Below are 17,206 nucleotides of genomic sequence, written 5' to 3'. Positions count from 1 at the left end.
GAATCACACGAACTCTGACCGGGAATCAAACCTGGATCTACCGCGCCAAAGGCGTTCGTGCTATCCACATGGATAGGTGCTGATTGCCACGGGTGCTGACTGCCACAGCCAATTATTGGTGTTGACTGCCACGACTGTCGCTGATTGCAAATATGAAGGTGCTTACTGCCACGACGGCGTGCCGACTGCCACGAGCCTGGGAGAAACTGTATTTGGAAAGAGAGGAATTAATCCCTCATACTAAATTTATGATTTTTAGTAGGGATTAATTAAGTAATCATCACAGCAAATCTATGTGGCATCCTATAAGTTACAGTTGGTCACTAAGTGGAACGACATACACTTGGATATTTATAAAGGGATTGTCTTTTCTGTTATATGTACAATTTGCACATTTCATTATTTATATTAATTCTTTTATTGTATTATTTAATGGATATGATGGTCTGAAGCCAGCTGACAAGGGAAGTTTGGGAGAAGCACTCGCCTGCAGAGAAATAAGCATGCCATTTGAAGGACCAATTCATGCTGATTACAACAGGTAATAAAACTCCTGTACGTTGAGAACTGTTCGAGATATTCAGCTTGGAAATTTATATGAGAAAATGAATGGATGCACGTTTCAACGCGATTCTCACCCATGGCGAAGCCTGATGGTTTGAACTTGCTATTGTTGATCACTGGCGTCCATTCACAGACAAATTGTCAATTACAAGTTGCATGACGGATGGCAAAGACCGAATGGTTGAGAAGATACCAAAGAATTGCACACGATTTGTGCAACCATTTGATGTGTTTTGATTCCGATCAATCAAAGATTATGGCAGGAGATTTGTACATAGTATGAATCTTCTTCATCTGGACGTTATAATGTACCAACGAAACAATCAAATAAAGTTCGTGTCCATACGAATCACTTCCGATCACCGCGATACATTGGATTGTTTCAGTTTGCGTTCTGCAAGGCAGGTTACGAACAAATTATAGGCCTATAACTTTTGAATCACTTGTCGAATTTGTTTTTTGCTTTGGTTCTGCGAACTGTTCTCTTGACGGATGCAACACAATTTCACATATAAAATGTTCATGGTGCAAGGGAGTATTTTGCCTGCGTCATTTCTTCATAAAACAGAAGAACAACAGTGATCAATTTTCATCTCTAACCTATGATTATTGTGAACAATGTAATGACTAATTGTATCTAACAAATCCGTTAGTTATTGCGAAACACTTATTTTCTGTTACTTCCGATAGCTTTCAATTCGTATGTCAATATTCGTTACTAATTATGTTGTACTTAACGCGTATAAATGCGTATATCCTCATTTTCTCATATAAACTTCCAAGTTGAATATCTCGAACCGTTCTCAACCGTATAGGAATTTTATTAGCTTGTTATAATCAGCATGAATTGGGACTTCAAACGGCATATTTAGTTTCTCTGCAGGCGAGTGCTTTATCCTGAACTTCCCTTGTGAAGTACAGCCAGCAGTGCTTTTTTGATGGAACTTTCAAGAGCTGCTCAAAACAATTTGCACAGCTGTACACAGTTCATGCTGACATAGGGAGTTCAAGTGAGAATACATAAATCGTATCAATTTTGTACGCACCGCTCCCTGACAAAACTGAAAGTACACTCATGTCCAAAATTATTGTCGCATAACTATAACTGTCTTCTTGTAAGAATATAATTTGATAATTTTGCAGAGTACTTTTAATACTTATATTATGTGTATAATCAGGAAATTTATATTTGTGATAAATTTCATAGGAAAAGAATTATAAATACGAAAATCATAATGAGTAAAATAAAATGTAACTAAATGGACAAGAAAATTTTATTTTCGTTTTATTGTTCTTATTTACTGCTCTTTTGACATGAAATTTATCACATACTTGTCTTTGCCGAGTAATTTATCACATACTTGTCTTTGTTAGTTATACACATACTAACATTATAAGAAATACCGGGCGAATTCGTTATCAAATTATATTACTAGAACAACATATTTATAATCATGTGACAATAATTTTGGACATGAGTGTACATACAGAGACCTGTTTACCTTTGTTAGGTGTTGGTCTGAACAACACGATCCTGAGGATCATCTAGTTTCTTTCATGCTTCTTGGCGTCCGGTAATGTTACGTCTAGCAATTTTCTCTCAGGCTCGTGGCAGTCAGCACGCCATCGTGGCTGTCAGCACCTTGATATTGACAATTAGCGCCAGTCGTGGCAATCAGCACCAATAATTGGCTGTGGCAGTCAGCACCCGTGGCAGTCAGCACCCCACCATCCACATAGCCACGCTGGAGCTCGCGGGCCTGCCACTGAAGATTTTTCTTTCGACCACTGTACTCTTTGCCGATCTGATTTTGTCGAGTTTTATAGGCTGTCGTCATCTTGAAAACTGTCCCTCATGTTCGCACAACATAACCGAGAGGCAAGAATTTGCCTTGTTTGGATACCAGAGAGGTACCCGTTTTATACTATCACTGTCTGCTCAGTTCCATGCTTGGGGGTATTGTCGTTCTGCTGTTCCTCGCGTAGTATGGAGTTTGACCGAATACACAACCACCAAGAGTCAGGCATTGCGATCGCCGCCTGACCGTCGCCAACCCAGATCTGACGTCATCCCAGTTTCATCCAACAAGAGGAAATGGAAACTAAGGTCTTCTGTGGGAATTATTTGGTCATAGTCTTTAGATGTCAGCCTCTGAACGAGATATTTCCACGGGTGGAACGCCACCTCTTTCTGTAAAATATCGACAATCTACTTTCGTGAGAAGCCTGCCAGGTGAATTTCTCTTGACTGCTTACGAACATTTCCTGTACGGTCTCCTTACAACGTGATGTTGACGCACAGTCACTACTCGTAGCTTGTCCCAATTCGCGCTCGCTGCTGTAGAGAGATGCGGTTGGTTGCCTTACTGAAAAGATAAGATATCATAATCATATGAAATTCGCGTGTTTGATCCTATTCTATAATATATACATGTATAGAAAGTTTTACTGTTTTTGATTAAACATTCGTATTATTAAAATATAAATATTAATTGAAAGGTTTAAGAGTTAAGCTAGACTGCCATGCTGAAAAAGCCTTGTAGCTGTCATTTAAAAAAAAAAAAAAAAAAAATGCAACCCTACAAGAGGCCTATTTCTCCATGTAAACATAGTCTTGAAAGAGACACGCAACAATTTTTTCATCATGCAAAGAGTCAAACCACGTGCAACTTTCTGGGTCGTCTTGCTTGCTACCTGCTATTGCCTTCCCACTGATATAAAGAAAGAAAAAAAAAGTTTCACAGCTTTTGAAACTACGTATTCTTTTAGACGGGGAGGGGAAGCGCACCCAAAATCCACGTTTTTAATGATGACGTTCACTATTTGTCCACTAGAGTGCAGTACTACATGTGTGGAGATACCTTTCTTGCTTCCAGAAAGTTGTAACTGTGTAAACAGTAAAAAGAAAGATGGAGTGACAATATTTTTTAATGACAGCTACAAGATTCTTGCAGCATGGAAATTTAGTTCTAATGATAGATTATTATTGGTCATTAACCATATTGTTTATTATTCAAGTGATAGTACCATAATGAAAGACTTGATGGGATACATTTCATCTTAATCACCTTAATTTCCCATCAAATCTGTCAATAAGCGTCAATTTCACCTTAAAATGCGACCTCTTTTTAAGCATAGTATTTTTGGCCATGAACGACATTTTATAGGGTCATAAAATTATAATTTTGTCAAATTTTCTTGAAAGCTACGCATGATGATTCACTCTCAAACATGCCATTTTGTTGAGTTCAATAAGATCTATTAATTGATAAGGATTTCATTGGACATTCTGTTATTATACGCTATTAGCAGTGATGTATAGTATAAGATGCTTCGTGTGGAGTATTCTATTGTGTCAGAAACATGGACATTACGCCAAAATAATTTGAAACGACTGGAAGCTTTCGAAATGTGGATGTGGAGAAGAATGGAAAGAATTAATTTGGTCGAGCGGAAAACAAATGAGAGTGTGTTAGAAATGGTGGGGAGAAAAGAACAATTTTAAATATTATTAAGAAGAGGAAGAGAAACTGGTTGGAACATTTAGATAAGAAGGAAACTGTAGCATTAGGGACATGCTAAGGGTATGGTGGCAGGAAAGAGAGGGAGGGTATGAAGGAGACTACAATTGATAAACGATATCAATCAGAAAAATCGTACGTGAAGACGAAGAGGTTAGCAGAAGACTGTGGAACACAGAAGCTTCTTAGTTGCAGCAAGTGACCTGTCAATAATGGCAGAATACTTATGATGATGACCAGTGGCGTACACAAAAGGAACGTTCTGGGTTTTAACCTACTTTGAGCAATATATTATGGCAAAATAAACATTTACTATATTAAGGTATGTATAGAAAACCACGTATGTCCTTAAAAGATATTAAATTGAGCACTTGAACCCCTCCCCTTGATTAAATTCTGCGTAAGTCAGTGGCTAATACTATTGTGCTTTGGTTGTTTGTTTTAGGGTTTGGTGTCTCATTCAGCACTGAGGCCACATTAGACATGGACAACCATCTTAACAAGCGATCCGGACTACATGAGCTTCTACCGGGAATCGAAACCACGTCTCCTGCGGCGAATATTATTGTAGAGTTAAAGATACTCTGTTACGAAAAAAGTCTATGATATAGTCTTCGTTATTAAATTATATTATTGTTATTATTTTGCAGGCAATGGGAAAAACTGGAATTCATACTACAGTCATTTGTCCTGGTTTTACGAATACGGCCATCGCTAAAGGAGCAAAACTTAAGTAAGTATCTTCGCAGTAGACCTTCTTCTCCTTTTATATACAGTGGAACGTCGATAACTCGAAGCTGGAGGGAATAGATAAAAATTCGAGTTATCGACTTTTACGAGGAATCAAGATTGGAGTTATCAAGGTGGCCACAACAAAAATTCGAGATACTGAGGTTTAGCGTTCATCATAAAAAATGACTATATAACTTCTGTAATTCGAAGTTTTACTAATTCAACATCTATAACTCGAAGTTTTATTCATTCAACATCTATAACTCGAAGTTTTGTTCATTCAACATCTATAACTCGAAGTTTTGTTCATTCAACATCTATAACTCGAACTTTTATTCATTCAACCTCTATAGCTCGAAGTTGTGAAAGTTCCTTAAATTAAATAAGACGATTACTAAAAATAAAATACTACACATGAGTAAAACACAATTACAATACACATTAGCAACAATCACAGGGCTAGCAACAATGACAATTACCTAAAATGAATAGGGCATTAACTTCGAGTTATCGAGGTCACATCGAAAGAAATTCAACCTATAGAGGTAACTCATAGCGGTTCGCAGATACAAAAGTTCGAGTTACCGATAGTTTTAAATACGATCATGAAACCCTTACAATTCGACTTATCGAGGTTGTAATTTTTAATCATTCGAACAGATATTACTTTAACATTGACTGTTATGGAGAGTTCAAAGGAATGGGATAAAAATCGAGTTATCAGAGAATTCGAGTTATTGAGGTCCAATTGTACTAGTACTGTATATGGAGACTTCCTTTAGACATTTCAGCCTCCTTTACGAATGTAACCTAATCTCTAGAAGCAGCTAATGCACATTTACGTTGAGCAGTACTGAACTACACAGATGCAATTTAATACAGTGAAATTTCTTTGAACGTGAAAGCCCCAGCCAGACTCTAATTACTCTAATTACAAGTTCTCCTCAGATTAACCAAATCAAGTAGTGCCAGTTCTGGTCAGAACAAAGATGAGTGACCGTTTCTACTTGCTAGATGGTGTTGACAGTATGGCGTCCAGCCAGTGTCCTGAGAACATTTGGAGAGTTATACTTGAAAGAGTGAAGTAGTGAACTCCGACGGTAGTGAGGGAAGCTGGTATACTGACCACTCATGCCATCATCCCAAAGTCATGACCCTAGTAGCAGAGACATCGTGCAAACCGCTTGCTGTGAGCTTGAATTACAAGTTGATTAAGCTTGCATCCAGCTTGATTGGAAAACAAGCAAGCATGCAGCAAGTTTAATTCCAGTAACGAAGTTACATGGGTACCTTTGCATTCAGTGTTCCATTCAAGCTTGACGCAAGAGTTTTACAAGTCAAGTCAATAGCCAATGAACGGCCAGTGATGCTATGACGCTCTGCGAAGGGTCTAAAGCATCGCTTGCAAGTACAACAAAACGCAGATTGTATGAAAGCATGCGTTTCAAGTGCAAGCTTAGAAAGCCAAAAGCCAAGCAAGCGCCAACTGGCGAAAAGCTGTCTTGCTACTAAAGGAGTGCCACAAGCCGACTGGTAGGCCTTAGCCTCCTAAGGGCTGTTGCACTAGGAGCTTTATATTTTTAGTTAGAAACCTCTTTGAATGATCAACTTGTCATTATGACCGCTATTTAGTAGAAAGTAATTATGTTTACATAAGAGCAATGTATTACAATCTACTTCATGTCAACCGCCTCTATTCCCGATTAAGATCACTTCACTACAAATATGAGGTCGGTGAGCTCTAGAAGTTGCAGAAGGATTTGGTGCGCCGTCACGTTGATTAACACATTCCAACAAATAGAACCAACTACAGTGACCATCTTCCCATTCCTTCTGCATTGATCCTAGCCATGACAGGGATTGTGGACTATTCTGTAAGTCTAAAAGTTTCTCGAAGACGAAAGAAAAGTCATGGTGTAGTGTAGTGGTTCGCCCTTCTTTTTGAACCAATAGTTTTACAGCACACCTCGTTAGAATCTTACCTTAATCACTAGAATTTTTTGTACTGTATTTAGAATCTGACTTTCGCTGTACTTATTATACAATATGTTAATGATAATGAATTTGGGAGGTGATTCTGCACACTAAAATACGAAAATAAAGTTCATAAAAACATATTACCTAAACCTTATAGTTTCAGAGCGAGAGGCTTCCGAAAATGGGAAAAAGCAAATATGTTCAATGGTTGCTCAAGGTGTTCCCGAAAAGACTCTGGAGTGAAAGTGGGTTGAAATAGGAGTGCCTATCCCCGAAAGGCTTGTGCGAACTACCAAATTTACCATTCTTCCCTCAAATTTACTATTCTTCCCTCAAATTCACCATTCTGTTTCTCAAATATATTTTTCTCCCCGAAATTTACCATTTTCCCTTCAGATTTATCACTATGTTCCCCAAATATACCTTCTACCTCAAATTTACTTTATCCTCTCAAATTTACCATTCTGTTCCCCAAATACACCTATCTACCCCAAATTTACCATTCCTCAAATATACCTTTCTACCCCAAATTTACCATTCTTCCCCCAAACTTACTATTTCCCCTCAAATTTACCATTATGTTCCCCAAATATACCTTTATATCTTATATTCACCTTCTCCCCTCAAATTTACCATTGTGTTCCCCAAATATACCTTTCTACCCCAAATTTACCACTCTTCCTCCAAATTTATCATTCTATTCCCCGAATGTACATTTCTACCTTAAATTTGCCATTATTCCCTCAAACTTACCATTCTGTTCCCCAAACATGTTTATATGAAATTTTTTATGTTTATATGAACTTTTTTTAATATTCTGGTGTACAGAATCACCGTGACACGATATTATTAACACACTGTATATTGGTTATTTATTGTGAAATATACAAGCTCATCATAAGGTTTCAGCTATGTGTCGAAAGTCACTTGTCTTTAATGTGGAGTTTCTATGCATTGTAGTTCTCTTCTTATTTGTTAGTTTTGAGGTTCAAAGTAAGAATTTCTCTATTTAATATCCTTCATTAATACTAACCTGCTTTTTCTCCTTCTTTTCATCTTTTACGATGTCTTTCTACTATATCTTTAATGAGACAGTTTCTTCTTTGTAAAGAATTTTTTCCCCATTCCTATCCTTAACATCAACAGGATACACTTTTCTTCTTTCTAAGAACTTCTTTCGCCATTTTTATGCATAACCATTCACAAAACACGCTTTGTCTTCTTTTGAAATATTTCTTTCGTCATTCCTATGCTTAACTATCCACAAAACATGCTTTTTCTTTTGAGATATTTCTTTCGTCATTCTTATGCTTAACTATCCATAAAACACGCTTTTTAAAAAGATATTTCTTTCGCCATTCCTATGCTTAACTATCCACAAAACAAGCTTTTTCTTCTTTTGAGATATTTCTTTCGTCATTCCTATGCTTACCCATCCACAAAACACGCTTTTTTTTCTTTTTTGAGATACTTCTTTCGCCATTTCTATGCCTAACTATCCACAAGGTACGCATTTTCTTTTGAGATATTTCTTTCGTCATTCCTATGCTTACCCATCAACAAAACACGCTTTTTTCTTTTTTGAGATACTTCTTTCGCCATTTCTATGTCTAACTATCCACAAGGTACGCATTTTCTTTTGAGATATTTCTTTCGTCATTCCTATGCTTAACTATCCACAGAACACGCTTTTTCTTCTTTTGAAATATTTCTTTCGTCATTTCTATGTTTAACTATCCACAAAACATACTTTCTCCTCTTTTCAGATATTCTTTCGTCATTCCTATGCTTAACTATCCACAAAACAAGATTTTTCTTCTTTTGAGATATTTCTTTCGTCATTCCTATGCTTACCTATCCACAAAACAAGCTTTTTCTTCTTTTGAGATATTTCTTTCGTCATTCCTATGCGTACCCATCCACAAAACACGCTTTTTTCTTTTTTGAGATACTTCTTTCGCCATTTCTATGCCTAACTATCCACAAGGTACGCATTTTCTTTTGAGATATTTCTTTCGTCATTCCTATGCTTACGCATCCACAAAACACGCTTTTTCTTCTTTTGAAATATTTCTTTCGTCATTTCTATGTTTAACTATCCACAAAACACACTTTCTCTTCTTTTCAGATATTCTTTCGTCATTCCTATGCTTAACTATCCACAAAACATGCTTGTTTCTTTTTTGAGATATTTCTTTCGTCATTCCTATGCTTACCCATCCACAAAACACGCTTGTTTCTTTTTTGAGATACTTCTTTCTCCATTTCTATGCCTAACTATCCACAAGGTACGCATTTTCTTTTGAGATATTTCTTTCGTCATTCCTATGCTTACGCATCCACAAAACACGCTTTTTCTTCTTTTGAAATATTTCTTTCGTCATTCCTATGCTTAACTATCCACAAAACATGCTTTTTCTTTTGAGATATTTCTTTCGTCATTCTTATGCTTAACTATCCATAAAACACGCTTTTTAAAAAGATATTTCTTTCGCCATTCCTATGCTTAACTATCCACAAAACAAGCTTTTTCTTCTTTTGAGATATTTCTTTCGTCATTCCTATGCTTACCCATCCACAAAACACGCTTTTTTTCTTTTTTGAGATACTTCTTTCGCCATTTCTATGCCTAACTATCCACAAGGTACGCATTTTCTTTTGAGATATTTCTTTCGTCATTCCTATGCTTACCCATCAACAAAACACGCTTTTTTCTTTTTTGAGATACTTCTTTCGCCATTTCTATGCCTAACTATCCACAAGGTACGCATTTTCTTTTGAGATATTTCTTTCGTCATTCCTATGCTTAACTATCCACAGAACACGCTTTTTCTTCTTTTGAAATATTTCTTTCGTCATTTCTATGTTTAACTATCCACAAAACATACTTTCTCCTCTTTTCAGATATTCTTTCGTCATTCCTATGCTTAACTATCCACAAAACAAGATTTTTCTTCTTTTGAGATATTTCTTTCGTCATTCCTATGCTTACCTATCCACAAAACAAGCTTTTTCTTCTTTTGAGATATTTCTTTCGTCATTCCTATGCGTACCCATCCACAAAACACGCTTTTTTCTTTTTTGAGATACTTCTTTCGCCATTTCTATGCCTAACTATCCACAAGGTACGCATTTTCTTTTGAGATATTTCTTTCGTCATTCCTATGCTTACGCATCCACAAAACACGCTTTTTCTTCTTTTGAAATATTTCTTTCGTCATTTCTATGTTTAACTATCCACAAAACACACTTTCTCTTCTTCTCAGATATTCTTTCGTCATTCCTATGCTTAACTATCCACAAAACATGCTTGTTTCTTTTTTGAGATATTTCTTTCGTCATTCCTATGCTTACCCATCCACAAAACACGCTTGTTTCTTTTTTGAGATACTTCTTTCTCCATTTCTATGCCTAACTATCCACAAGGTACGCATTTTCTTTTGAGATATTTCTTTCGTCATTCCTATGCTTACGCATCCACAAAACACGCTTTTTCTTCTTTTGAAATATTTCTTTCGTCATTTCTATGTTTAACTATCCACAAAACATACTTTCTCCTCTTTTCAGATATTCTTTCGTCATTCCTATGCTTAACTATCCACAAAACAAGATTTTTCTTCTTTTGAGATATTTCTTTCGTCATTCCTATGCTTACCTATCCACAAAACAAGCTTTTTCTTCTTTTGAGATATTTCTTTCGTCATTCCTATGCGTACCCATCCACAAAACACGCTTTTTTCTTTTTTGAGATACTTCTTTCGCCATTTCTATGCCTAACTATCCACAAGGTACGCATTTTCTTTTGAGATATTTCTTTCGTCATTCCTATGCTTACGCATCCACAAAACACGCTTTTTCTTCTTTTGAAATATTTCTTTCGTCATTTCTATGTTTAACTATCCACAAAACACACTTTCTCTTCTTCTCAGATATTCTTTCGTCATTCCTATGCTTAACTATCCACAAAACATGCTTGTTTCTTTTTTGAGATATTTCTTTCGTCATTCCTATGCTTACCCATCCACAAAACACGCTTGTTTCTTTTTTGAGATACTTCTTTCTCCATTTCTATGCCTAACTATCCACAAGGTACGCATTTTCTTTTGAGATATTTCTTTCGTCATTCCTATGCTTACGCATCCACAAAACACGCTTTTTCTTCTTTTGAAATATTTCTTTCGTCATTTCTATGTTTAACTATCCACAAAACATACTTTCTCCTCTTTTCAGATATTCTTTCGTCATTCCTATGCTTAACTATCCACAAAACAAGATTTTTCTTCTTTTGAGATATTTCTTTCGTCATTCCTATGCTTACCTATCCACAAAACAAGCTTTTTCTTCTTTTGAGATATTTCTTTCGTCATTCCTATGCGTACCCATCCACAAAACACGCTTTTTTCTTTTTTGAGATACTTCTTTCGCCATTTCTATGCCTAACTATCCACAAGGTACGCATTTTCTTTTGAGATATTTCTTTCGTCATTCCTATGCTTACGCATCCACAAAACACGCTTTTTCTTCTTTTGAAATATTTCTTTCGTCATTTCTATGTTTAACTATCCACAAAACACACTTTCTCTTCTTTTCAGATATTCTTTCGTCATTCCTATGCTTAACTATCCACAAAACATGCTTGTTTCTTTTTTGAGATATTTCTTTCGTCATTCCTATGCTTACCCATCCACAAAACACGCTTGTTTCTTTTTTGAGATACTTCTTTCTCCATTTCTATGCCTAACTATCCACAAGGTACGCATTTTCTTTTGAGATATTTCTTTCGTCATTCCTATGCTTACGCATCCACAAAACACGCTTTTTCTTCTTTTGAAATATTTCTTTCGTCATTTCTATGTTTAACTATCCACAAAACATACTTTCTCCTCTTTTCAGATATTCTTTCGTCATTCCTATGCTTAACTATCCACAAAACAAGCTTTTTCTTCTTTTGAGATATTTCTTTCGTCATTCCTATGCTTACCCATCCACAAAACACGCTTTTTTTCTTTTTTGAGATACTTCTTTCGCCATTTCTATGCCTAACTATCCACAAGGTACGCATTTTCTTTTGAGATATTTCTTTCGTCATTCCTATGCTTACCCATCAACAAAACACGCTTTTTTCTTTTTTGAGATACTTCTTTCGCCATTTCTATGCCTAACTATCCACAAGGTACGCATTTTCTTTTGAGATATTTCTTTCGTCATTCCTATGCTTAACTATCCACAGAACACGCTTTTTCTTCTTTTGAAATATTTCTTTCGTCATTTCTATGTTTAACTATCCACAAAACATACTTTCTCCTCTTTTCAGATATTCTTTCGTCATTCCTATGCTTAACTATCCACAAAACACACTTTTTCTTCTTTTGAGATATTTCTTTCGTCATTCCTATGCTTACCTATCCACAAAACAAGCTTTTTCTTCTTTTGAGATATTTCTTTCGTTATTCCTATGCTTACCCATCCACAAAACACGCTTTTTTCTTTTTTGAGATGCTTCTTTCGCTATTTCTATGCCTAACTATCCACAAGGTACGCATTTTCTTTTGAGATATTTCTTTCGTCATTCCTATGCTTACGCATCCACAAAACACGCTTTTTCTTCTTTTGAAATATTTCTTTCGTCATTTCTATGTTTAACTATCCACAAAACACACTTTCTCTTCTTTTCAGATATTCTTTCGTCATTCCTATGCTTAACTATCCACAAAACACGCTTGTTTCTTTTTTGAGATACTTCTTTCTCCATTTCTATGCCTAACTATCCACAAGGTAGCATTTTCTTTTGAGATATTTCTTTCGTCATTCCTATGCTTACCCATCCACAAAACACGCTTGTTTCTTTTTTGAGATACTTCTTTCTCCATTTCTATGCCTAACTATCCACAAGGTACGCATTTTCTTTTGAGATATTTCTTTCGTCATTCCTATGCTTGCGCATCCACAAAACACGCTTTTTCTTCTTTTGAAATATTTCTTTCGTCATTTCTATGTTTAACTATCCACAAAACACACTTTCTCTTCTTTTCAGATATTCTTTCGTCATTGCTATGTTTAACTATCCACAAAACAAGATTTTTCTTCTTTTGAGATATTTCTTTCTCCATTTCTATGCTTAACTATCCATAAGGTACGCATTTTCTTTTGAGATATTTCTTACGTCATTCCTATGCTTAACTATCCACAAAAAACACTTTTTCTTCTTTTGAGATATTTCTTTCGCCATTCCTATGCTTAACTATCCACAAAACACACTTTTTCATCTTTTGAGATATTTCTTTCGCCATTCCTATGCTTAACTAGCTACAAAACAACATTTTTCTTCTTTTGAGATATTTCTTTCGCCATTCCTATGCTTAACTATCCACAAAACACACTTTTTCATCTTTTGAGATATTTCTTTCGCCATTCCTATGCTTAACTATCTACAAAACAACATTTTTCTTCTTTTGAGATATTTCTTTCGCCATTCCTATGCTTAACTATCCACAAAACACACTTTTTCATCTTTTGAGATATTTCTTTCGCCATTCCTATGCTTAACTAGCTACAAAACAACATTTTTCTTCTTTTGAGATATTTCTTTCGCCATTCCTATGCTTAACTATCCACAAAACACACTTTTTCTTCTTTTGAGATATTTCTTTCGCCATTCCTATGCTTAACTATCCACAAAGTACGCACTTTCTTCTTTTGAGATATTTCTTTAACCACTCCTATGCTTAACTGTCTACAGAACACGCTTTTTCTTCTTTTGAAATATTTCTTTCGTCATTCCTATGCTTAACTACCCACAAAACACGTTTTTTCTTCTTTTGAAATATTTCTTTCGTCATTTCTATGTTTAACTATCCACAAAACACACTTTCTCTTCTTTTCAGATATTCTTTCGTCATTCCTATGCTTAACTATCCACAGAACACGCTTTTTCTTCTTTTGAAATATTTCTTTCGTCATTCCTATGCTTAACTATCCACAAAACACGCTTTTTCTTTTTTTTTTTTTTGAGATATTTCTTCCACCATTCCTATGCCTAACAATCTACAAAACACGCTTTTTCTTCTTTTGGATATTCCTTTCGCCATTCCTATTCTTAACTACTCACAAAATACTGTTTTCCTCATTCTAAAGACTTCTTCCACCATTCCTATCCTTGTTTTGTTCTTGTTCACATTTCACATCTTCGCCTACCTTAACATCTGAATTATCTGTTTTGCTTTCCGCACTCGAACTTCTAGATTTGTAAGAATTCTCATCGTTCTAATCACCATTTTCTCACACTTCCATCCTTCACTTTCGCTTTTTAAACATTTTTTTCATCCAATATTCATCATAGCTTTTCTGTCAAATTTTCTATCACATTAATTTCCGTTCCTCATTCCGTCAATTTTTCATTACTAAATGACTGTAACTTTTATTTATAAATGAGCATTTATTTATTTATTTATTACAGAATGATACCCGTAATGGATGTGAATTATGTATCACACGAGATTGTGTCATCTGTTCTCTGTAACGAGACTTTCGTAGTCATTCCTTGGTATATGAAACCCGCTAACATTATTTCGAGGTAATTATACCGTTTTGTAACTTTTTAAGTTTACTAATATATATATGTAATATACGTTAATTTGTTAGTAACGGACTTCAGTGGTATTACATAGAATTTCTTCAGGTTCAAGCCTAGTTATATTTTAAATAATCTCGCCAGTCGTTCTGTGTAAGATGGGGTCCAGGATAGGGCCACGAAGGGGGGGGGGGATAAATACAGTGCTGGCTCTACCATATGTGCAATACGGGCATTTGCATGGGGCGGCAAAATCTGCTGGCTCTACCATATATGCAATACGGGCATTTGCATGGGGCGGCAAAATCTATCATAATTATATTATATAAAATATTTCTTGTTGAAAATAGACTTCATGATGATGGTACTTAAATTTACTAACAAGGAAATGGTGCCAACCTGGCGAGTCCGAGTTGGACGATATTTCGTATAGATACTAATTGTAGGTCGGAGAATAACATGGGAATAGTCATTCGATTCGCTTTTGGGTATTTTATGAGATATACAGGGTGATGCAAAACAGAATGCAACATAATACAACTTTGTAATAAGCAAGTTTAAGGTCTACACTTTGCCCTAATCCGTGTCATAATAGCACACAAATGAAAGAAACTGCAGTTGAAATATATTGAATGGGAGTTAAAACGAGACGTACCATATCGATGGTAGTGTGGATTGCTAACGAAGTGAGTTTGACGAAGAGCCATGCAACCGTACGTGCAGATAAGAAATGCTGCTGCCTCACAATCTTCTATTGCAAATATATAATCATCAAGTTGAAATAGAGTTTGAGGAGCATGTCAGAAACCACTGTTCAGTTCATTTGTTACATATTCAGCCTTCCGCCACGCATACACTAACATCTCTTGCAGTGCAGGGGAACCGAATTCATGATAGACGACAAAATGTAATTTCATTATAAAGGCTCTATCATGCAACTTTCCTCTACTATTTTGAGTATAATCTTGTGTCAAAAGTATTCTTCAATTCTCCGAATGACAAGTTTGTACTGCCGGAAGCAGTAAACTTCAAGTAGCTGCACAAATCTCGTAGTCTTGGGAGGAATTATTTGAGTTCGATGCGTCTTCTTGTGTGACATATCTTGTATTTGAGGGTCGTTAAAAATATGATGGTTAGTCTGTCTACTTCAGGAATCTAATAGCAATAACGTGTCATCCGTAACATCAGGAATGAACACTCTCATCAGCCATCTTTGCACATGTTGTTTCGTGATTTTTCTCGACTTGCTCGCATCAACGTCAAGATTAAAAATAGAAGGTGTCTGTCTAGAGTTTGTTTAATTTTGGGTCCGAACCTCTTTTTGGTTCTTGGAAACATGTAAAATCGTGTCCCTAATGTGCCAGCCAATGACATATGAAACTGAAGAGTGTAGAAATGCGTGGTAGACGAGATTGATTGCACCACTGCATGCGCATGTTTCTTACCTGGCTGTGCTAAAGTTCTACCCGATATCAGCTCGTAATTAAATCGCGTCTGGTCAGTGTTGAATTCACAATCAGCATTGTATGGAATTTCTTATATAATTTTATTCACGACCGTCACAAAAGCTTTTCCTATATCAATTAATTCTGACCCCTCCTCTATATCTTTTCTAGAAACAAATTTTGTGAATTTTCTGGAGCTGATCCTGTTTTGCTCTTTGAAGCGATGGAGAAACTTTGTTGATACGAGTAGCCGATAATTGTGTTTTTTGCTGATAATATAGCCTAGTTTTTTAAAATCAACATCATAAATGGTTAAGCCCTGTTGGCGGGAAACCCTGAACGCTTGTAACAAGTCCTTCCTAATATCCTCGAATATGTGTGGCTTTGGACGTATTTCACTGCCTTACGTACATAATTTAATGTGCACTTGTACATATTTGCGTGTTGTAGATAACCAAGGACTCTTGTTCCCTCGAGCCTTTAAGGTATCATAATGTTCCTTAATCTTCTTATACCTATTAGTAACAGTTTCATTTATTTGTGTACTTACTACGTGTTGTTCTGGACTTGATGTTTCATATTCACTAGTGGAAGGTCCAGGTTTACATTCTAAAACTTCATTATAATCTTGTGGCGTTCCCTCACTATCTGTATCACTCTCTATGTCTAACGTGTCGCAATTTACAGTAAATGTCCTTTCTTTATATTTGTCTTATATTAGTTCTAACAGTTCACACGAAAATGACTTATCTTCTACTCCTTCTTTAACTATGTCGTCATACAACTTTTCAACTTTCACTATAAAAATATTCACAACATTAATAGGATTCATGCATATCATCTTGCAAGCTTCCGTACAATGTAAAGAAAACACTGGCCTCACTTTGCCAAAGAAACGTACGAACGCAGCGCAAGCGCAAAAAATAAATAAATAAAATGAAAAATAAAAACACTACAGATGGTAGATATCGTCTTCACATGAACACAACTGTCATGCAACTGTGTTTGGGTCAGTAGCTGTGCGTTATCTGTGTCTGTACCTGTGTACGTCTCTACTTGTGTTCTCGACCGTGTACAGCTGAAGCTTGCTGTGTGCCACACAGACAACCAACCAAACGTTCTATCCGTAACAAGCGACCCTGCCCCAGACCTTCACAGAACTCGTTGCGTTCGTCCTAGCACGCATATGTTTATTACACATTGCACAAACTATGATGTCCCATGTAATCCCACGTTACAAAATCTTACGGGACATTTTGCTGGACTACCACAAATGGTAAGTGTATTTCCAGCTACACATTGTGTATGTTGAAGCAATTACCAGACTCTGTTGCTGGTGACGCAAAATTCCAGACAAAGAAATATTCGCCCCAGCACACTTCTTGGTGTTGTGTGTG

The 17,206-nt window shown here is 36.0% G+C and overlaps 1 protein-coding gene across 1 annotated transcript in view; it reads left to right on the top strand.

The window, feature by feature from the left end:
• The window catches only part of LOC145684206 (17-beta-hydroxysteroid dehydrogenase 13-like), a 187,402-nt gene that overhangs the window by 145,192 nt on the left and 25,004 nt on the right, over window positions 1-17,206 (top strand). The window contains exons 5-6 of the mRNA XM_081756265.1: window positions 4,736-4,818; window positions 14,251-14,367. Coding sequence (XP_081612391.1) covers window positions 4,736-4,818; window positions 14,251-14,367 — 200 coding nt within the window. The remainder of the gene's footprint in view (window positions 1-4,735; window positions 4,819-14,250; window positions 14,368-17,206) is intronic.

The sequence above is a fragment of the Thermobia domestica genome, chromosome 4, assembly GCF_964235325.1.
Source record: "Thermobia domestica chromosome 4, izTheDome1.hap1.1, whole genome shotgun sequence".
Taxonomy (NCBI): Eukaryota; Metazoa; Arthropoda; class Insecta; order Zygentoma; family Lepismatidae; genus Thermobia; species Thermobia domestica.
This window is presented reverse-complemented; position numbering and strand designations above follow the sequence as displayed.